The sequence below is a fragment of the Enhydra lutris genome, unplaced genomic scaffold (assembly GCF_002288905.1).
Source record: "Enhydra lutris kenyoni isolate GAN:26980312 unplaced genomic scaffold, ASM228890v2 scaffoldscaffold8, whole genome shotgun sequence".
Classification (NCBI taxonomy): Eukaryota; Metazoa; Chordata; class Mammalia; order Carnivora; family Mustelidae; genus Enhydra; species Enhydra lutris.
In genome coordinates, this window is record NW_019154092.1 from 19,381,859 (window position 1) to 19,396,420 (window position 14,562).

At 40.8% G+C, this 14,562-nt stretch overlaps 1 protein-coding gene across 1 annotated transcript in view; it reads left to right on the forward strand.

Moving 5' to 3' along the window:
- The window catches only part of LOC111142398 (tetratricopeptide repeat domain 39C), a 102,406-nt gene that overhangs the window by 35,794 nt on the left and 52,050 nt on the right, over positions 1-14,562 (forward strand). Inside the window, exons 2-4 of the mRNA XM_022495458.1 lie at positions 7,442-7,490; positions 9,729-9,857; positions 12,266-12,380. Coding sequence (XP_022351166.1) covers positions 7,442-7,490; positions 9,729-9,857; positions 12,266-12,380 — 293 coding nt within the window. The remainder of the gene's footprint in view (positions 1-7,441; positions 7,491-9,728; positions 9,858-12,265; positions 12,381-14,562) is intronic.

Genomic DNA, 14,562 nt, shown 5'->3' on the forward strand with positions numbered 1-14,562 from the left:
CTTCTGCTGAATTTCAGGAATTTTCATTATCCCGGGTTTTAATATCCTAGAAAAATGTGTTTTAAACTTTGGCAGTGTTGATGAATTGAGGAAAAGATCATCAGTTGCTCCTCGGTATTTGCAACAGGGTTTCTGCCTTTGGGAGACTCCATATACAGAGAGAAAAATCTAGAGCCGTTATATTTCTACTGGTGGTTCATTTTCAAAAAGCAAACAATGGCAATGACCATAATAAGACTTCTCATCAAAAAGGATTCCAGGGGCACCTGGGTGGCTCAGTAGGTTAAGTATCTGCCTTAGGCTCAGGTCATGATCCCAGGGTACTAGGATCAAGTCCGATATTGGGGCTCCCTGCTCAGTGGGGAGCCAGCTTCTCCCTCTCTCCCTGCTCCCCGCCTGTCCTCCCAGCTCATCCTCTCTTTCTTTCTCAAATACAAAAGATCTTTAAAAAAAAAAAAAAATTCCAAAAGACCTCTTTTGCAGAGGATTTTTGATTTGTGTTTGCTTTTTAACTTTTTATTTTGAAAATATCCTATATCTTCTTAAGTACATAAAAATCATTAATTGCCATGTTTTGGTCAGCCAGCCTTAGGAATTAAGTCATGGCCAATCATATTTTATCTGTACTTCTGCTCACTTTTAATACTCTTACCTCAATTTGTATTCGAGGCAAGTCCCAGTCATCATTTCATCTGTAAATACTTTTGTAAACATCTCTAAAAAATAGTTTTGAAAATGTAGCCATACTTAATAAATTAATAATTCATTGATCTAATCAAATGCCTTCAGTGATTATTTATCTGATTTTTTTTCTCTTTAATTTTTTCTTTTTCATAAGGAAAAGCTTACATACAATGCAGAATGTATATGTGGGTAAACACCGCAGTATAACTACTTAAGCCCAGATAAAGTTATAGGATGTTTCCAGCATTCCAGCATCTTCCCTTGAGCTCCTCCTCAGTGAGTAATTCTGCCCTCTGATGACAGAGGTCAGAACAGTAGTTTTGAACTTCATATCAGTGGAATCCTATAATCTTGTGTCTGGCTTTTTTCACTCAACATTATCTATGAAATTGATTCATGTTATTATATTTAGCAGGAGTTTGTTAGCTGGGAACTATTCTGTTTCATTGAATGAATATACTGCAATTATTTGTTCCACTTTGAGGCTACTGTGAATAGTACTATTACCGTGCCATACATATCTTTTGCGGGCATAGTAATAATTCAGTTCTGGGGTGTGTGTGTGTGTGTGTACACACGTACATATATGTGTACATATATGCATTTATACGCACACATATATACACGTGTGTGTGTGTGTATATATATATATATGTATATGATACATATATCGAGCAGTGAAGTTACAGGATCACAGGGTAGGCATGTGTTTTAGCTTTAGTAGATACTGCTAAACGGTGTGTGAGAGTTCCAGTTGCTCCACATTCTCATTAACGCTTGGTAGTGTTAGTCCTTGCAAGTATGGCCAGTCTGATGAGAGCATGGTAGAATCTCATTGTGATTTTAATTTGTATTTCCCTGATAACCAGTGCTGTTCAGCACTTTCTAATATGCTTATTGACTTTAAGATATCCTCTTTTGTGAAGGGCCTAGTAAAGACTTTTGCTGTTTTTTACTGGTGTTGTGGTTTTTTACTGATTCGCGGGAATTCTTTACATATTCTGAGGATGAGCTTTTTGTTGGATAAATATATTTAACTGTCTTCTCCTACTCTGTGACTTGTCTTTTAATCTCTGAGTGAATGAAATTCTTAATTTTAATTAAGTTTTGATATCAGGTCTCCAGCTTTATCATTGTTCTTCAGATTTGGTTTGGCCATTGCAAGTATTTTTCTTTTCCATGTAGATTTTTAGATTCAACTTTTTAATACACACACACAGCAGGTACAGCACACACGTACACAGCACAAACACACAGCAGGGATTTTGCTTTAGCTTGCATTGAAGTTATAGTTCAGTTTAAGAGAAATTAACATTGTAGCAATGTTGAATTCCAACCCATATGAGCTGTATATCTCTGTATTGAGATTAGTGGTTCTCAGGCAGGGTCGATTTGCTCCCAGAGGACGTTTGGCAAAGACTGGAGGCATTCTTGTTGTCACATTTATGGTGGAAGAGTGGCTGTGTGTTACTGGCATCTTATAGACCAAGAATAGGGATCCCGCCCAACATCCTACAACTCCTAGGACAGACCCCACAAGAAAAAAATTACCTGACCCAAAATGTTAAGAAACCCTAGTTAGGGCGCCTGGGTGGCTCAGTGGGTTAAGCCTCTGTTTGGCTAAGGTCGTGATCCCGGGGTCCTGGGATTGAGCCCAGCATCGGGTTCTCTGCTCAGCAGGGAGCCTGCTCCCTCGCCACCGCCACCCCCCCTCCCGCTGCCTCTCTGCCTACTTGTGACCTCTCTCTGTCAAATAAATAAATCAAATCTTAAAAAAAAAAAAAAAAAAAAAAAAAGATTTACCAAAAAAAAAACAAACAAAAAAAACCCCTGGTTCAGGTCTTTATTATTATTATTATTTTTTTTAGTAATGTTTTGAGTTTTCAGTGTGGCAGTACTGCACATCTCTGTTAGATTTATCCTTAGATTCTTAGTGGCTTGGTGCTATTTTGATTTCCGTTTCCTATTCGAATTGGTGTGTGTGTGTGTGTGTGTGTGTGTGTGTGTGTGTGTGTGTGTATTTGATGTGTCTCTGTCTTTAATTGTGGTATTCTATACCTTTTATTTTGGAGAGTCCCTTTCCATTTCTTCCCTCTCCTTATGTACTTTTTTATTGTCATTGAGGAAACTAGGATTTGTCCTGCAGAGTTTTCCACAGCGTGGTGCTGTTTAATATGTTCCCTTGTCTCTACAGTCATTGCCCAGGTCCATTACTTCATTAGGAGCTGCAAAATGAAACACTGATTCTATCTTTTGCTTTTCATTTATTATCCCAGGATATTTTTGTAAAAAGACTGCCCTCCCACCCAGCTAATTCCTTAGTCTGAGTCCTTAGAGAAAAAACAGGGTACATGCTTGTTTGTTCTCTTCTTTTATTTTTTTAAAAAAGATTTTATTTATTTATTTGACAGAGATCACAAGTAGGCAGAGCAGCAGGCAGAGAGGGAGAGAGAAGCAGGTTCCCAGCTGAGCAGAGAGCCTGACATGGGGCTCGATCCCAGGATCCTGAGATCATGACCTGAGCCGAAGGCAGAGGCTTAACCCACTGAGCCACCCAGGAGCCCCTGTTCTCTTCTTTTTTTTTTTTTTTTTTTTTTTTTAAAGATTTTTTTTATTTATTTAACAGACAGATCACAGGTAGGCAGAGAGGCAAGCAGAGAGAGAGACGGGAGGAAGCAGGCTCCCCGCGGAGCAGAGAGCCCGATGCGGGGCTCGATCCCAGAACCCTGGGATCATGACCTGAGCCGAAGGCAGAGGCTTTAACCCACTGAGCCACCCAGGCGCCCCCCTGTTCTCTTCTTTTAAATCCGTTTCCAAAATAATGAGTTCGTTCCTTAGGATCTTCCATAAACAACCAGAGAGATTTTGTTGTTGTTGTTTTGTTTTTAATTAAAAGTACCATTATGGACTTACCGTTTATTCATATTTGATGTTTCAATCCATTGCTGTTTTTACCTTCATTAGGAATTAAATTGTCCCATGTTTGCATAGTGGGAACCTCTTCAAGACGCTAATATAGCTTTTAGGTTTCCTTGCTTGCTGCTATAATAAGCTATTCCAGGCTCTTCCTGAACATTTCTTATCCCTGTCCTGGAATCAGTCATTTCTTCAAGGAGCCACGGGTTCTTTTTCTGAATGTATTTAGAGAAGGTACTAAGCATTCTCATTGCTATTGGCGGTGTTATTTCTAGGCTTCTTCAGTAGACAGAAAATAAGTATTTTTTAAAGATGAGTTCCTATTCTAGGCTATAAGATTTTTAATTAACTTCGTTTTTTTCCCTGTGCACAAAGCCCTGAGTCCCAACAAACATCGACATACCTCCATGTTACTTTATCACAAACTACAGCCCCAGCAGCCTTAGAAGGACAATACCAAGTTGACTGGTGAGGATATGATTAGTGAAAACAATTTTTTTTTCTTTGCCATCTTCTGAGGTCTGTTTTTAAGGGTATTTCATAATAAAAATGCACTGTTAGACTATTATGTTCTAACATCACTTGGAATAATTCTGTGTGGTTATTTTACCAACTGGATTTGCATTAATTTTACATTTTAGGGGTTGTGTTATTAAAATGTGTTATGATATGCAATATTTACATGGTTCCAATGTTTAATCTACAGAGAAGCTTTGTTTCTATCTTTGTTTCTTCTTCCCTGTTCCTTCTCTCACCTTGTAGGTATCCATTTTTAAAAAAATTATAGGTTATTCCACCATTGTTTTTCAATATTAGCAAATATGTATATGTTTTTATACTTATAACCTCCCTTCTTTTATTTTTTATTTTTTAAAGATTTTTATTTATTTATTTGACAGACAGAGATCACAAGTAGGCAGAGAGGCAGGCAGAGAGAGAGGAGGAAGCAGACTCCCCGCAGAGCAGAGAGCCGGATGTGGGGCTCGATCCCAGGACCCTGAGATCATGATCTGAGCTGAAGGCGGAGGCTTAACCCACTGAGCCACCCAGGCGCCCCTATCCTTCCTTCTTTTAAATAAGGGGGGTTTTTACCAGGTGGTCTATTTCGCTTGTCCTCACCTCTGTTCTTGTAGATTTCCTGGTATTTAGGAAGGTTTGTGTTTTGGTTCTAATGCTTACCTTTGTACTCAGTCTTTACATAATATCCTCACTCCCTTCGAGTTTGGGTCGTTGTTAATTGGTTCCCAGTGTGAGCATATTGTGATGAGCGAGGAGCCTCTTCCTTCTGCTTCCTTAGCTCTAGTTTTAAAGTAATGAGACTTGTACTCTTAGGGAACACTTCCAAATCCCCCGAGTGAGTGAGTTTTATGTAGAAACAAATCTCTGGGCCAAGATGAAGTAAATTAACGGAGCTTTAAAAGTCAAGTGAACCTTGTTAAAGTCCTAAAACGACAGGCCTTGTGCAGCCTGGTTGTGGGGGGGGGGTGCGTGTTTAGTGGTCTGCTTATTGCGCTGGGTACAAGGTCTAACGTCCCAGATGCTGTGGGTTTGTGGAAACTTTGCATTAGGGAGGGAAGAGCATTCCCATGGGGCTGGCTTTTCCCCTGCGATGGTATGTGAAGTACCGAGGGCCAGGCTAGGGCACCATGAATAATTAATAGCCTTGGCTCTCAGAAACCTAATTTTAGTCCAGAGCAAGGAGCACATGGAGCTACACCAGGCCCTAGTTTCAGCTTCTTTCATCTTCCGGGTGTCAAGGTGGCTAACGTGTCCCCAAGGAAAGGGGAGGCACTGGAGCCCATGATTGAGACGTGTTTGTTCCTGAAAGGCAGGGGTCTCTGCCTTCCATTCCTTCACTGGTTCGCATTTGTTGGAAGCCTGTTGTGTGTAAGGCATGATAAAGGCTAAGAGGCAGAAAATAATGTTCTAGAGGGGGCGCTCATAAGCAAACCAAATTAGGTTGGGAGCCTGTAATGGTATGTCCACGCAGAGCCACAGGCTGGGAGAATTGCCATCTGCTCTGCCTCATGGTGGAGGGGTGGCAGGCGTGGCACTGGGCTCCAGATGTGCTGCTCGAGCTGGGTTTAGGGATGTGAAGGCTGGTGGGGGATTCTTCACGAATGAGTTGACCTTCCTACAATTTTTCTTGTTGGTTTAGGATCCTCTTAGGTGGGGGTAAACAAATTGTTGTTCATTGTAGAATTTGAGTGAGTACTAAATAGATGGGGGGGGAAATGTAGCAGAACCTAGATATTCCAAATAAATTGGGTTCCTTGCTGCCCTTCCTCTTTCTCCTACCTTCCTCCCTCTCCTTGCTTCCTCCACTCACTCCCCGCAAAAGAGGAAAATGGGTATACATACTGTTTGACTCAGTAAAGCTATCTCTAGCAATATCTCCCAAGAATATATTGGACTTGCCTGAAAATACATAGGTACAAGACAAGACGTTCATCTGATACACGCATTGGCTATATGCGTGTACGTACACACACACACACACACACACACACCGGTGCTCATGCTCCCCACCCCCCACCCCCAAACACACATTCTCTTTGGGCACAAACTAAATTTCCTGTAGGGGATTGACTAAATGCATTGTTCTCTCCTTTTTTTAGAATGACCATATGTTATCTTACATAATTAAAAAATCAGCAAAGTTATTTTACTTTAAGAAGGCAATTACCACTTGTTTTCTAGTGAAATGTACAGACATTTGGATTTTGCACTGGTTGTGTATTTGAAGTGGAAAGTTTATACTCCTTTATTCGTTGAATTCGTATTAGTTTGATTTAGTTTCTCTTTGGCTTACATATGTAATTGTATGACTATTACAGTGGTGGAGTGTCTGACTTGAAGGAGGCGTTCTTCTTCTTCTTCTTCTTTTTTTTTTTTTTTTTTTGTGGGCAGCAAAGCAAGGTTTATTGAGCGGTAACAGAGTGATAATACAAAGCTCCTGAGGAGGGAGAGGACCCAAGAGTGTTACCCTAGGGAGGCATTCTTAAAGTTGTGATGGAATGAGTGAACTTTCAAGGTTGGCTCCATGGTTTAAAAAACAAAAACAAAAAAAACTTTTGATCTATTTCAAAAATGATATTTTATGTGTGTAAACTTTCAAACATGTTTTGCATTTTTTTAAAAAAGATTTTATTTATTTATTTGTTGGAGAGAGAGATCACAAGTAGGCAGAGAAGCGGCAGAGAGAGAGGAGGAAGCAGGCTCGCTGCTGAGCAGAGAGCCTGATGTGGGGCTCGATCCCAGGACCCTGGGATCATGACCTGAGCGGAAGGCAGAGGCTTTAACCCACTGAGCCACCCAGGTGCCCCATGTTTTGCATTTTTTAAAATGAATATCGATCATCTTCGTTGGCCACATGTTTGCAGATGTCAGGTTGGTTTACTAAAGCAGTCTCTGTTATAATTTTATTTTCTTGTTTGCCTTGCTTTGAAGAATCGGGCAGTTCTATTTTAGCAAACAGATCTGTGAACCTCCTTGCCTCCAACTTTTTTCTTAGGATAATTTTTTTTTTTAAATTGAGACAAGTGGGGTGAGAAGAGGGTAGGGGCAGAGGGGGAGGGAGAGAGCCTCAAGCAGGTTCCACTCCCAGCTTGGAGCCTGGCATGGGGGTTGATCTCACAACCCTGAGATCATGACCTGAACCGAAATCAGTAGTCAGGCACTTAACTGACTAAGCCACCCAGGAGCCCCTTTCTTAGGAAAATTGAATCAGCTTTAAGACTTTGCTTATCGGTCCAATTATTAGGAATATGTAGTAATCCTAATATATCAAATATTTATAAAGGTATACATTAAAAATAATTTTATTTTGTTTTCTTAACAGAAATCATAGCCCGTTAATGAGTTTTGGAGCCAGCTTCGTCAGTTTTTTGGTAAGTTGGTATGGGAAGAGCTATTGGCATGAAGGAAACAAGTATATAAAGTATGTCTTAAAGTTACTAGCTGTATAGATAACAGATCTTTTTTTTTTTTTAATTTTTTAAAGATTTATTTATTTATTTTAGAGAGCAGGCATATGCACAGGGTGGGGGGTGCAGGGCAGAGGGAGAGGGAGAGAGAGAATCTCAGGCAGACCCCACTGAATGCAGAGCCTGATAAGGGGCTCAATCTCACAACCCTGAGATCATAACCTGTGTCGAAATCAAGAGTCAGATGCTTAACTGACTGAGCCATCCAGGTGCCCCTATAGATACGGATCTTTTTTGAATTTAAAAGTATGATAAAGTTTTGCCTATTAGCCAGCATCTATGAGATATTCTCTTTCCCTTTATTTAAAAAATTAAATGCTTATACCTTCCAAAGTATTCTGTTTTTCTCAATAAAAAAAAATTTTTTTAAATAAAAATAAAATTGCAAAGACCCTTCCAAAAAATTGCATTAGGGATTAAAAAACAAAAAAGGTCAGACTTTGGATACTAAAGGCTTGCTTTAAAATTATATTGAATAAATGTGGACTGGGAAGCAAGTTAAATTAGCAGAGTTGAAACTTATTAGTTACTATTACATTTTTAAATATTAGTATTTAGGAATTGAAGGAATAGGTTGCAGTTAGGTGTTTGAAGAAAATTTGGCAATGTAGAAAGTTGGGTGCTTTTTTCCCAGAAATATGTATAATATAACACAAACAACTTTCAAATACATAATTTAAAAAGAAACTATCGGGGGTGCCTGGGTGGCTCAGTGAATTAAGCTGCTGCCTTCGGCTCAGGGTCCTGGGATCGAGCCCCGCATCGGGCTCTCTGCTCAGCAGGGCGCCTGCTTCCCCCCTCTCTCTCTGCCTGACTCTCTGCCTACTTGTGATCTCTCTCTTTCAAATAAATAAAATCTTAAAAAAAAAAAAACAAACTATCACAGAATGGTATAATAGCAAATATGTGTGTGTGTACATATTTATAATCAGTATGTGTAGAAACTGAGTGAAGTAAAATAAAGCATTAAAATAATTTCAGATCTAAGAAGATCTCTGCAGACTGGTGTGTCCTGTGCCTGTTCTCGGTGCCCCACTGCAGGCATCAGGCCAGCTTCTGGTGACATGGGTTTTCATTTAGGCTATTTATTTCCTCCTCTTGCCAGGGAATACAACACAAATTTTTAAGGCTTGACATTTACAATAAAGCATAGCATCCGACTTTAAGGACAGTGGTACCCTGGGAATCACAGCATGAGGACCCACCTCACTACAAAGGCAGGGAGGGAGATGCAGCCAAAGGCTTGGCTGGGAGGAGGAAAGTGGGGAGGGAGGTTGTAGCAGGGCTGGGGTCTGCTTGGAAAGAAAGTGTGGCAGGGGGCTTGGGCAAAGGTGGCTGTGGTCTGGTTTCGCTATAAGGGGAGAGTATACTGGAATCCTACCAAGGAGGCCTAGAACGCCAAGTGGGGAGAGGGCTCGCTGAATGGATAGGGCATGGTAGAGTGCTAGCTGCGATGAGCTCATTAGGTCCTTCCAAGAACCAAGTGTCTGGTCTCTGCCCCTACAGCCCATTCATAACCTCAGAAACCTCTGTGTCACTGGTGAAAGTAGCAGGTTTTCAGCAGAGAAGGGATTGCCCCTACCTAGTCAGTTGTGGCCTGGAAAAACCGACCAGGCTGCCAGTGGAATTTTTCACTATGGACAGTGTAATACGAGTTCCAAGTAAAGGAACCCATTTGAATTGCTGTCCCTGAAAAGACTGAGGCTTTTTAAGGCAAACCTAATCACTGACATTTCGTTAGCCTGTCTTGACAGGGTAATGTGTGGGGTCTATGTATGGGGAGAATGAACTTTTCAGTGAGATGTCGATAAAAACTGAACGAAGTGGACCGATCAGAACTTACACAGGGCTTTGGTTACTGCATTCAGTAACAACGAAAAAGATCCTAGAATGGTAACTGTGAGAATGTTTACTACCCTATGTTTTTTCATGTAGGTGTGATAGAGGTATATTATTTCATATTGAGATTATAGTTCTTGGAAATGATTGAGGAAGGCTGTAACATTCTAATTCTTTTATTTGCAACAAATAAAATTTGAATTTGGGGGGGTGGTCCTTGTTTGGGATTTTGTTGTATTAAATCGCCTCAATTTCCAGAGACTGACGCATTCATTCATTCTTTCCTTATTTCTTTCTTGGAAGAACGCCATGATGACGTTTGAGGAGGAAAAAATGCAGTTGGCGTGTGATGACTTAAAGACAACAGAAAAACTGTGTGAAAGCGAAGAGGCTGGAGTAATTGAAACCATCAAGAATAAAATTAAGAAGAATGTAAGTTCTGTCTTCAGGCTGTGAACGGGGTGCCGCTGTCGTCGGGCATTGCTCCTTTACTTGGTTTCCGAAACTTCGGATATGACTGAAAGCACTACGTGCTTCTGACAGCTTTTGATTATGTAAAATATATTTTTTTGAACAGTAGGACCCACCCCCACCTGCCCTGTCAGTCTTTAAAGCCATTCAGTGCATTAATTCTTTTGCTATTTTAAGATTATCTTCTTCCATAATGGGCCACATGCTAAGAGTGTTTGTAATGAGTCTTTCGTGCGAATGTATAATTCAAATATGTTGCATTTTGGCATTATTGAAGAATTCAGCTATTCACCTAGTTTTCCCCCTGACAACAACAACAACATTGTCGTTCACTTTTCCTGATTTTGCTTTCACCTTTCAGTGTGGTAGTCTGGTCTTTGGGGAGGCATCCTCCTTACCCCCTGGTGTTTCTGGATGGCCCAGGGGTCTCCCCTGTGTTACCTGTTGAACTGACAAACCCGTCTTTGGGTTATAGTCCTCAAAAGCTGCCCATCTTCGTTCATGTCCAGGTTGCTTCACCTCTGCTCTTGGGGATGGGGTCCACCACGAGGAAGCCTCTTGATGCCGCAGAAGGACCAGAGCTTTCCTTGCTGGCTCCTTCTGCAAACCCCGCATCTCATCAGTGACTGAGTCCTGTCGCTCTCTTTCTAAAGTGCCTCCGGAGTTCATCCACCTCTCTCTCCACCCCTGCCATGTCCTGAGGTCAGCCACCATCCCCATTTGCCGGCAACAAGCCTCACGGGCCTCGAATTCATTCTCCATAATACAGTCTTTAAAATGTAAATAGTCCGTTGCTGGCTTCGTTTTCAGTGTCCTTACCCCCACTGTTACCGTTCCATTGCTCCTTGCCAACTCCTTACTGTGGCTGACTTGGCATTTCCTTTCCCTCTGCCTAGAATATTCTCCTCCCTCTGGACCTGGTTCCTACTCCTTCTTGAGTTCTTCCTAGATCATTTTCTCTAAGGACTCTTGCCCGAGCCCCAGAGCCGTGCTGAGTAGGTTTCCTTCTTGTCCCTATAGTACTCTGTACTCGACCCTTCGGAGCACTTACCTACATTACATAGTAATGAGGTCAGCATTCCCTCATTAGACTCTAAGTTATTTATATGTGTGTCTTCTGATTCTAATTCCATGCCTAACCACATATGTTAGGGATTAACATTGATAATGGGTCTTTGCAATTGAAAAAAGCGTTTTCACATACAATACCTCATTAGCCCTTCCAACAACCCCACACAGTAGATGTTATTACAAAGAACCGGGAGCATCAATAGACTGACATTTGCCTAAGCAAAGTAATGAGTTCTGGGACTACACTTGCAACAATAGTGACCAGAATAGATTATGCTAATGTAAAAAAGGAAAACAGTTCATTGTTTTGTGTCTACTATATATGCTATTGTCATATTTGTAAAGATCCTAGCATTTCTTATATTACTGTGAAAGCTGATGAAAAGTATTTGGCGTATCTTGTTCAGGTTCACTTTGCATTAAGGATGCAATATTCTGGGATGCCTGGGTGGCTCAGTTGGTTGAGCGGCTGCCTTCGGCTCAGGTCATGATCCCAGGGTCCTGGGATTGAGTCCCATATCGGGCTCCTTGCTCAGCAGGGAGCCTGCTTCTCCCTCTGCCTACCTCTCTGTCTGTGCTCACTCTCTGACAAATTAAAAAAAAAAAAAAAAAAAAAGCAGTATTCTATTTGGGGATAAGTTTTTTTCACTTACAAACATTCTTTACAATAAGGACCAACATTTTATAAAAAGTCTGGGGTTTTTTTTGTTTTATGTTTTGCTTCTTTCATCGAAGTAGTCATCTTAGAGGTGAGGTATAGCCTAAATTCCGAGTTCAGTTTGTGGTTCATTCAAACCTATTTTCTCCTTAACTAAAATGTAATCAGTTTTTGACCCTCACATCTCAGTTGTGTGCACTGAAGTTATGACCCGCCCTGTTCGTCCTACATGAACGAAGGTAGATGGCTGCAGAGTGGCTTTTCGGGTTATCTGTTTTGGGGAATATGTTTTCTACCTTTAGTGGTTTTTATTTTGGATAAGTAAGAACTCGTTTCAAAGAAGGTAAACCTCTGAACTTTTGTGTTGACTTTCCTGGTGTCCACCAACTTCACTGTTCTCGCTTAGAATATTTGTCTTTGAGTTGCAATGTTTTTTGTTTTTGTTACAATGTTCTTCATCGTATGGTTAACGAAACAGCCAGATCTCATGGGAATATGGTATAAATCTGGTCTTGGCTTTCCATGCCCTGCTTCCCAGTTCTTGTGTGAAATTATTTTGCACAGTCAAGTAATGGGGGTTTGGATGGAGTCCTGTTCTTGTGTGTGATTCGTCAGCATGTACTTTCTTTCCACCCAACAGGTTGACATCCGAAAATCTGCCCCCTCTATGGTTGATCGGCTTCAGAGGCAAATAATCATAGCCGACTGTCAGGTCTATCTGGCTGTTCTCTCGTTTGTGAAACAAGAATTGTCAGGTATGTCAAAGCATTATCAAAATTTTTTAACTATTTTTTTTAAGATTTTATTTGTTTGACAGAGACAGCAAGAGAGGGAACACCAGCAGGGTGAGTGGGAGAGGGAGAAACAGGTCTCCCGCTGAACAGGGAGCCCGATGTGGAGCTCTATCCCAGCACCTGGGATCGTGACCTGAGCTGATTCAGATGTGTTATGACCGAGCCACCCAGGCATCCCCAAAGCATTATTTTTAATGGCTTTCAAAATTCAGTGGACACAAGAAGTAATCCTCCCCCCTCCCCACCCCGCCCCATTTTTACAGTGCCTTGTATTTTAGCCTTTGAAAATATGTGGCACATCTTTGGGGCATGATACTGAGTTTTACTTAGGAAATTGAAACCACGAGTGCCTAATGTGTGTTTAGGGGAGTGGTTTTAGACTTGAAGTCAGTGTTTCATCCTCTTGTCTCAAGACAATTCTGTCATAGTTAGAGAAATTGCTAGTGCCAGATAGATAGATCATGCTTTTCCTTTGTGAGAATCAAGTTGTGAATAATCTTTAAAGTGAAATATAACTGGTTTAAGTTAAAATTTTCAGGAAGTTGTTAATTGAGGGCCTGAGTGGGTACCAAATATTTCCTAAAATATTTGACTTACATTTGAACAACCTCGAGTTAAGGGCTATGAACGAATGTCTTAGTTTGTCCCAAGACCGTTGTTTTCCAGGGTTCTGTAGCTTTGATATCTTGAGAGCTATAGACTCAAATTGAGTCTTTGACAGCTTCTGGAAGACTCTAACACAGACACCAAGTCTATAGCTTATGTGAGTATCGGTCTGATCCTGCCAGGAGAAATTTGCTGCTTTGGTAGATAGGATTTACTCAGAAAAAAATGAAAATTCCTAAAGGAAATAAGCTAAAACTCACAACCACAAAAGCATTTCCTTCCAAACCTTAAAATGAAGCAGGGGCTGTTGCAGCTGAGTTGTAACGTACACTATTCTCTCTCGACTGCCAGTCACCGATTTTTCCTCTCCCTTCTCCTGTCTCTTTCCTCCGGCTCATTCTTGAGGATGCTTTGTTTCTGTTTGGCTCAAGTCAGAAATGGAACTTAACTTTTATTTTGACCTCCAAGATTTGGACTAGCTAGAATTTATCCTTCTTTTAAAATGTGTTGGCCTTTTGCTTTGGTTCTGCTGTTCTATGTTTTTCTCTCTAATCCTCCTCTTGGGACTTGCCTGATACTTACATGGTTGAGGGCTCATAGCTCGTGTGAAATTTCTGGGATACATCAGTACAAATCCCCCCACTTGAAGCCCTCCATTCATATCTATATTAAAAGCAGCAGAGCTGTTAGACTTCTCAGGTCAAGATAGGAGCTCTGGCATTTTCTGTGATCTTGTACTTCCTTTTTTCTGACACTCAAGAAGGACTTTTTACGGGGCGCCTGGGTGGCTCAGTGGGTTAAGCCGCTGCCTTCGGCTCAGGTCATGATCCCAGGTCCTGGGTTCGAGCCCCACATCGGGCTTTCTGCTCAGCAGGGAGCCTGCTTCCTCCTCTCTCTCTGCCTGCCTCTCTGCTTACTTGTGATTTCTCTCTGTCAAATAAATAAATAAAATCTTAAAAAAAAAAAAAAAAAGAAGGACTTTTTAGAGGAGCTAATTTTAGCCATTAGGAGAAAATACCTGTCTAGAGAGAAGGATAAATCCAGTGTAGTATAATGTTTGGGGAATCGGGGTAAAGGGCATCTGGGAATTCTTTGTGTTAATCTTATAACTCTTTTGTTAGTCTGGAAGTGTATAAAATTTCCAAAAGTTGGTATATCCTTTATTGGCTCATTCATGGGTCTGTTTGACAAGTAATTAATGAATACATATGATGTGCTGATAAACGCTGTGCTACGTGAGCAGCACAGGCAATGCTCCTTACCCTCATGAAACAGAGATATCGATTCATGCTGTTTATTTCTAAAATCATTATCCTGGTTAAAAATTACTGAGCATTGTTACAGAAAACTTGGAAAATAGAGAAGGGTGAAAAAGAAAAGCAAGTCGTGTCTTATCTTACCACTTGGAGAAATCACTCTTTAATGTTCTGTATTTCTCCATACTTCTTTTATAAAATGGAATCTATAGTGCTTTGTACCCAACTTTTCCCTCTTAGATTGTATTTTACATATTTCCCTTAGATTGTATTTTACATGT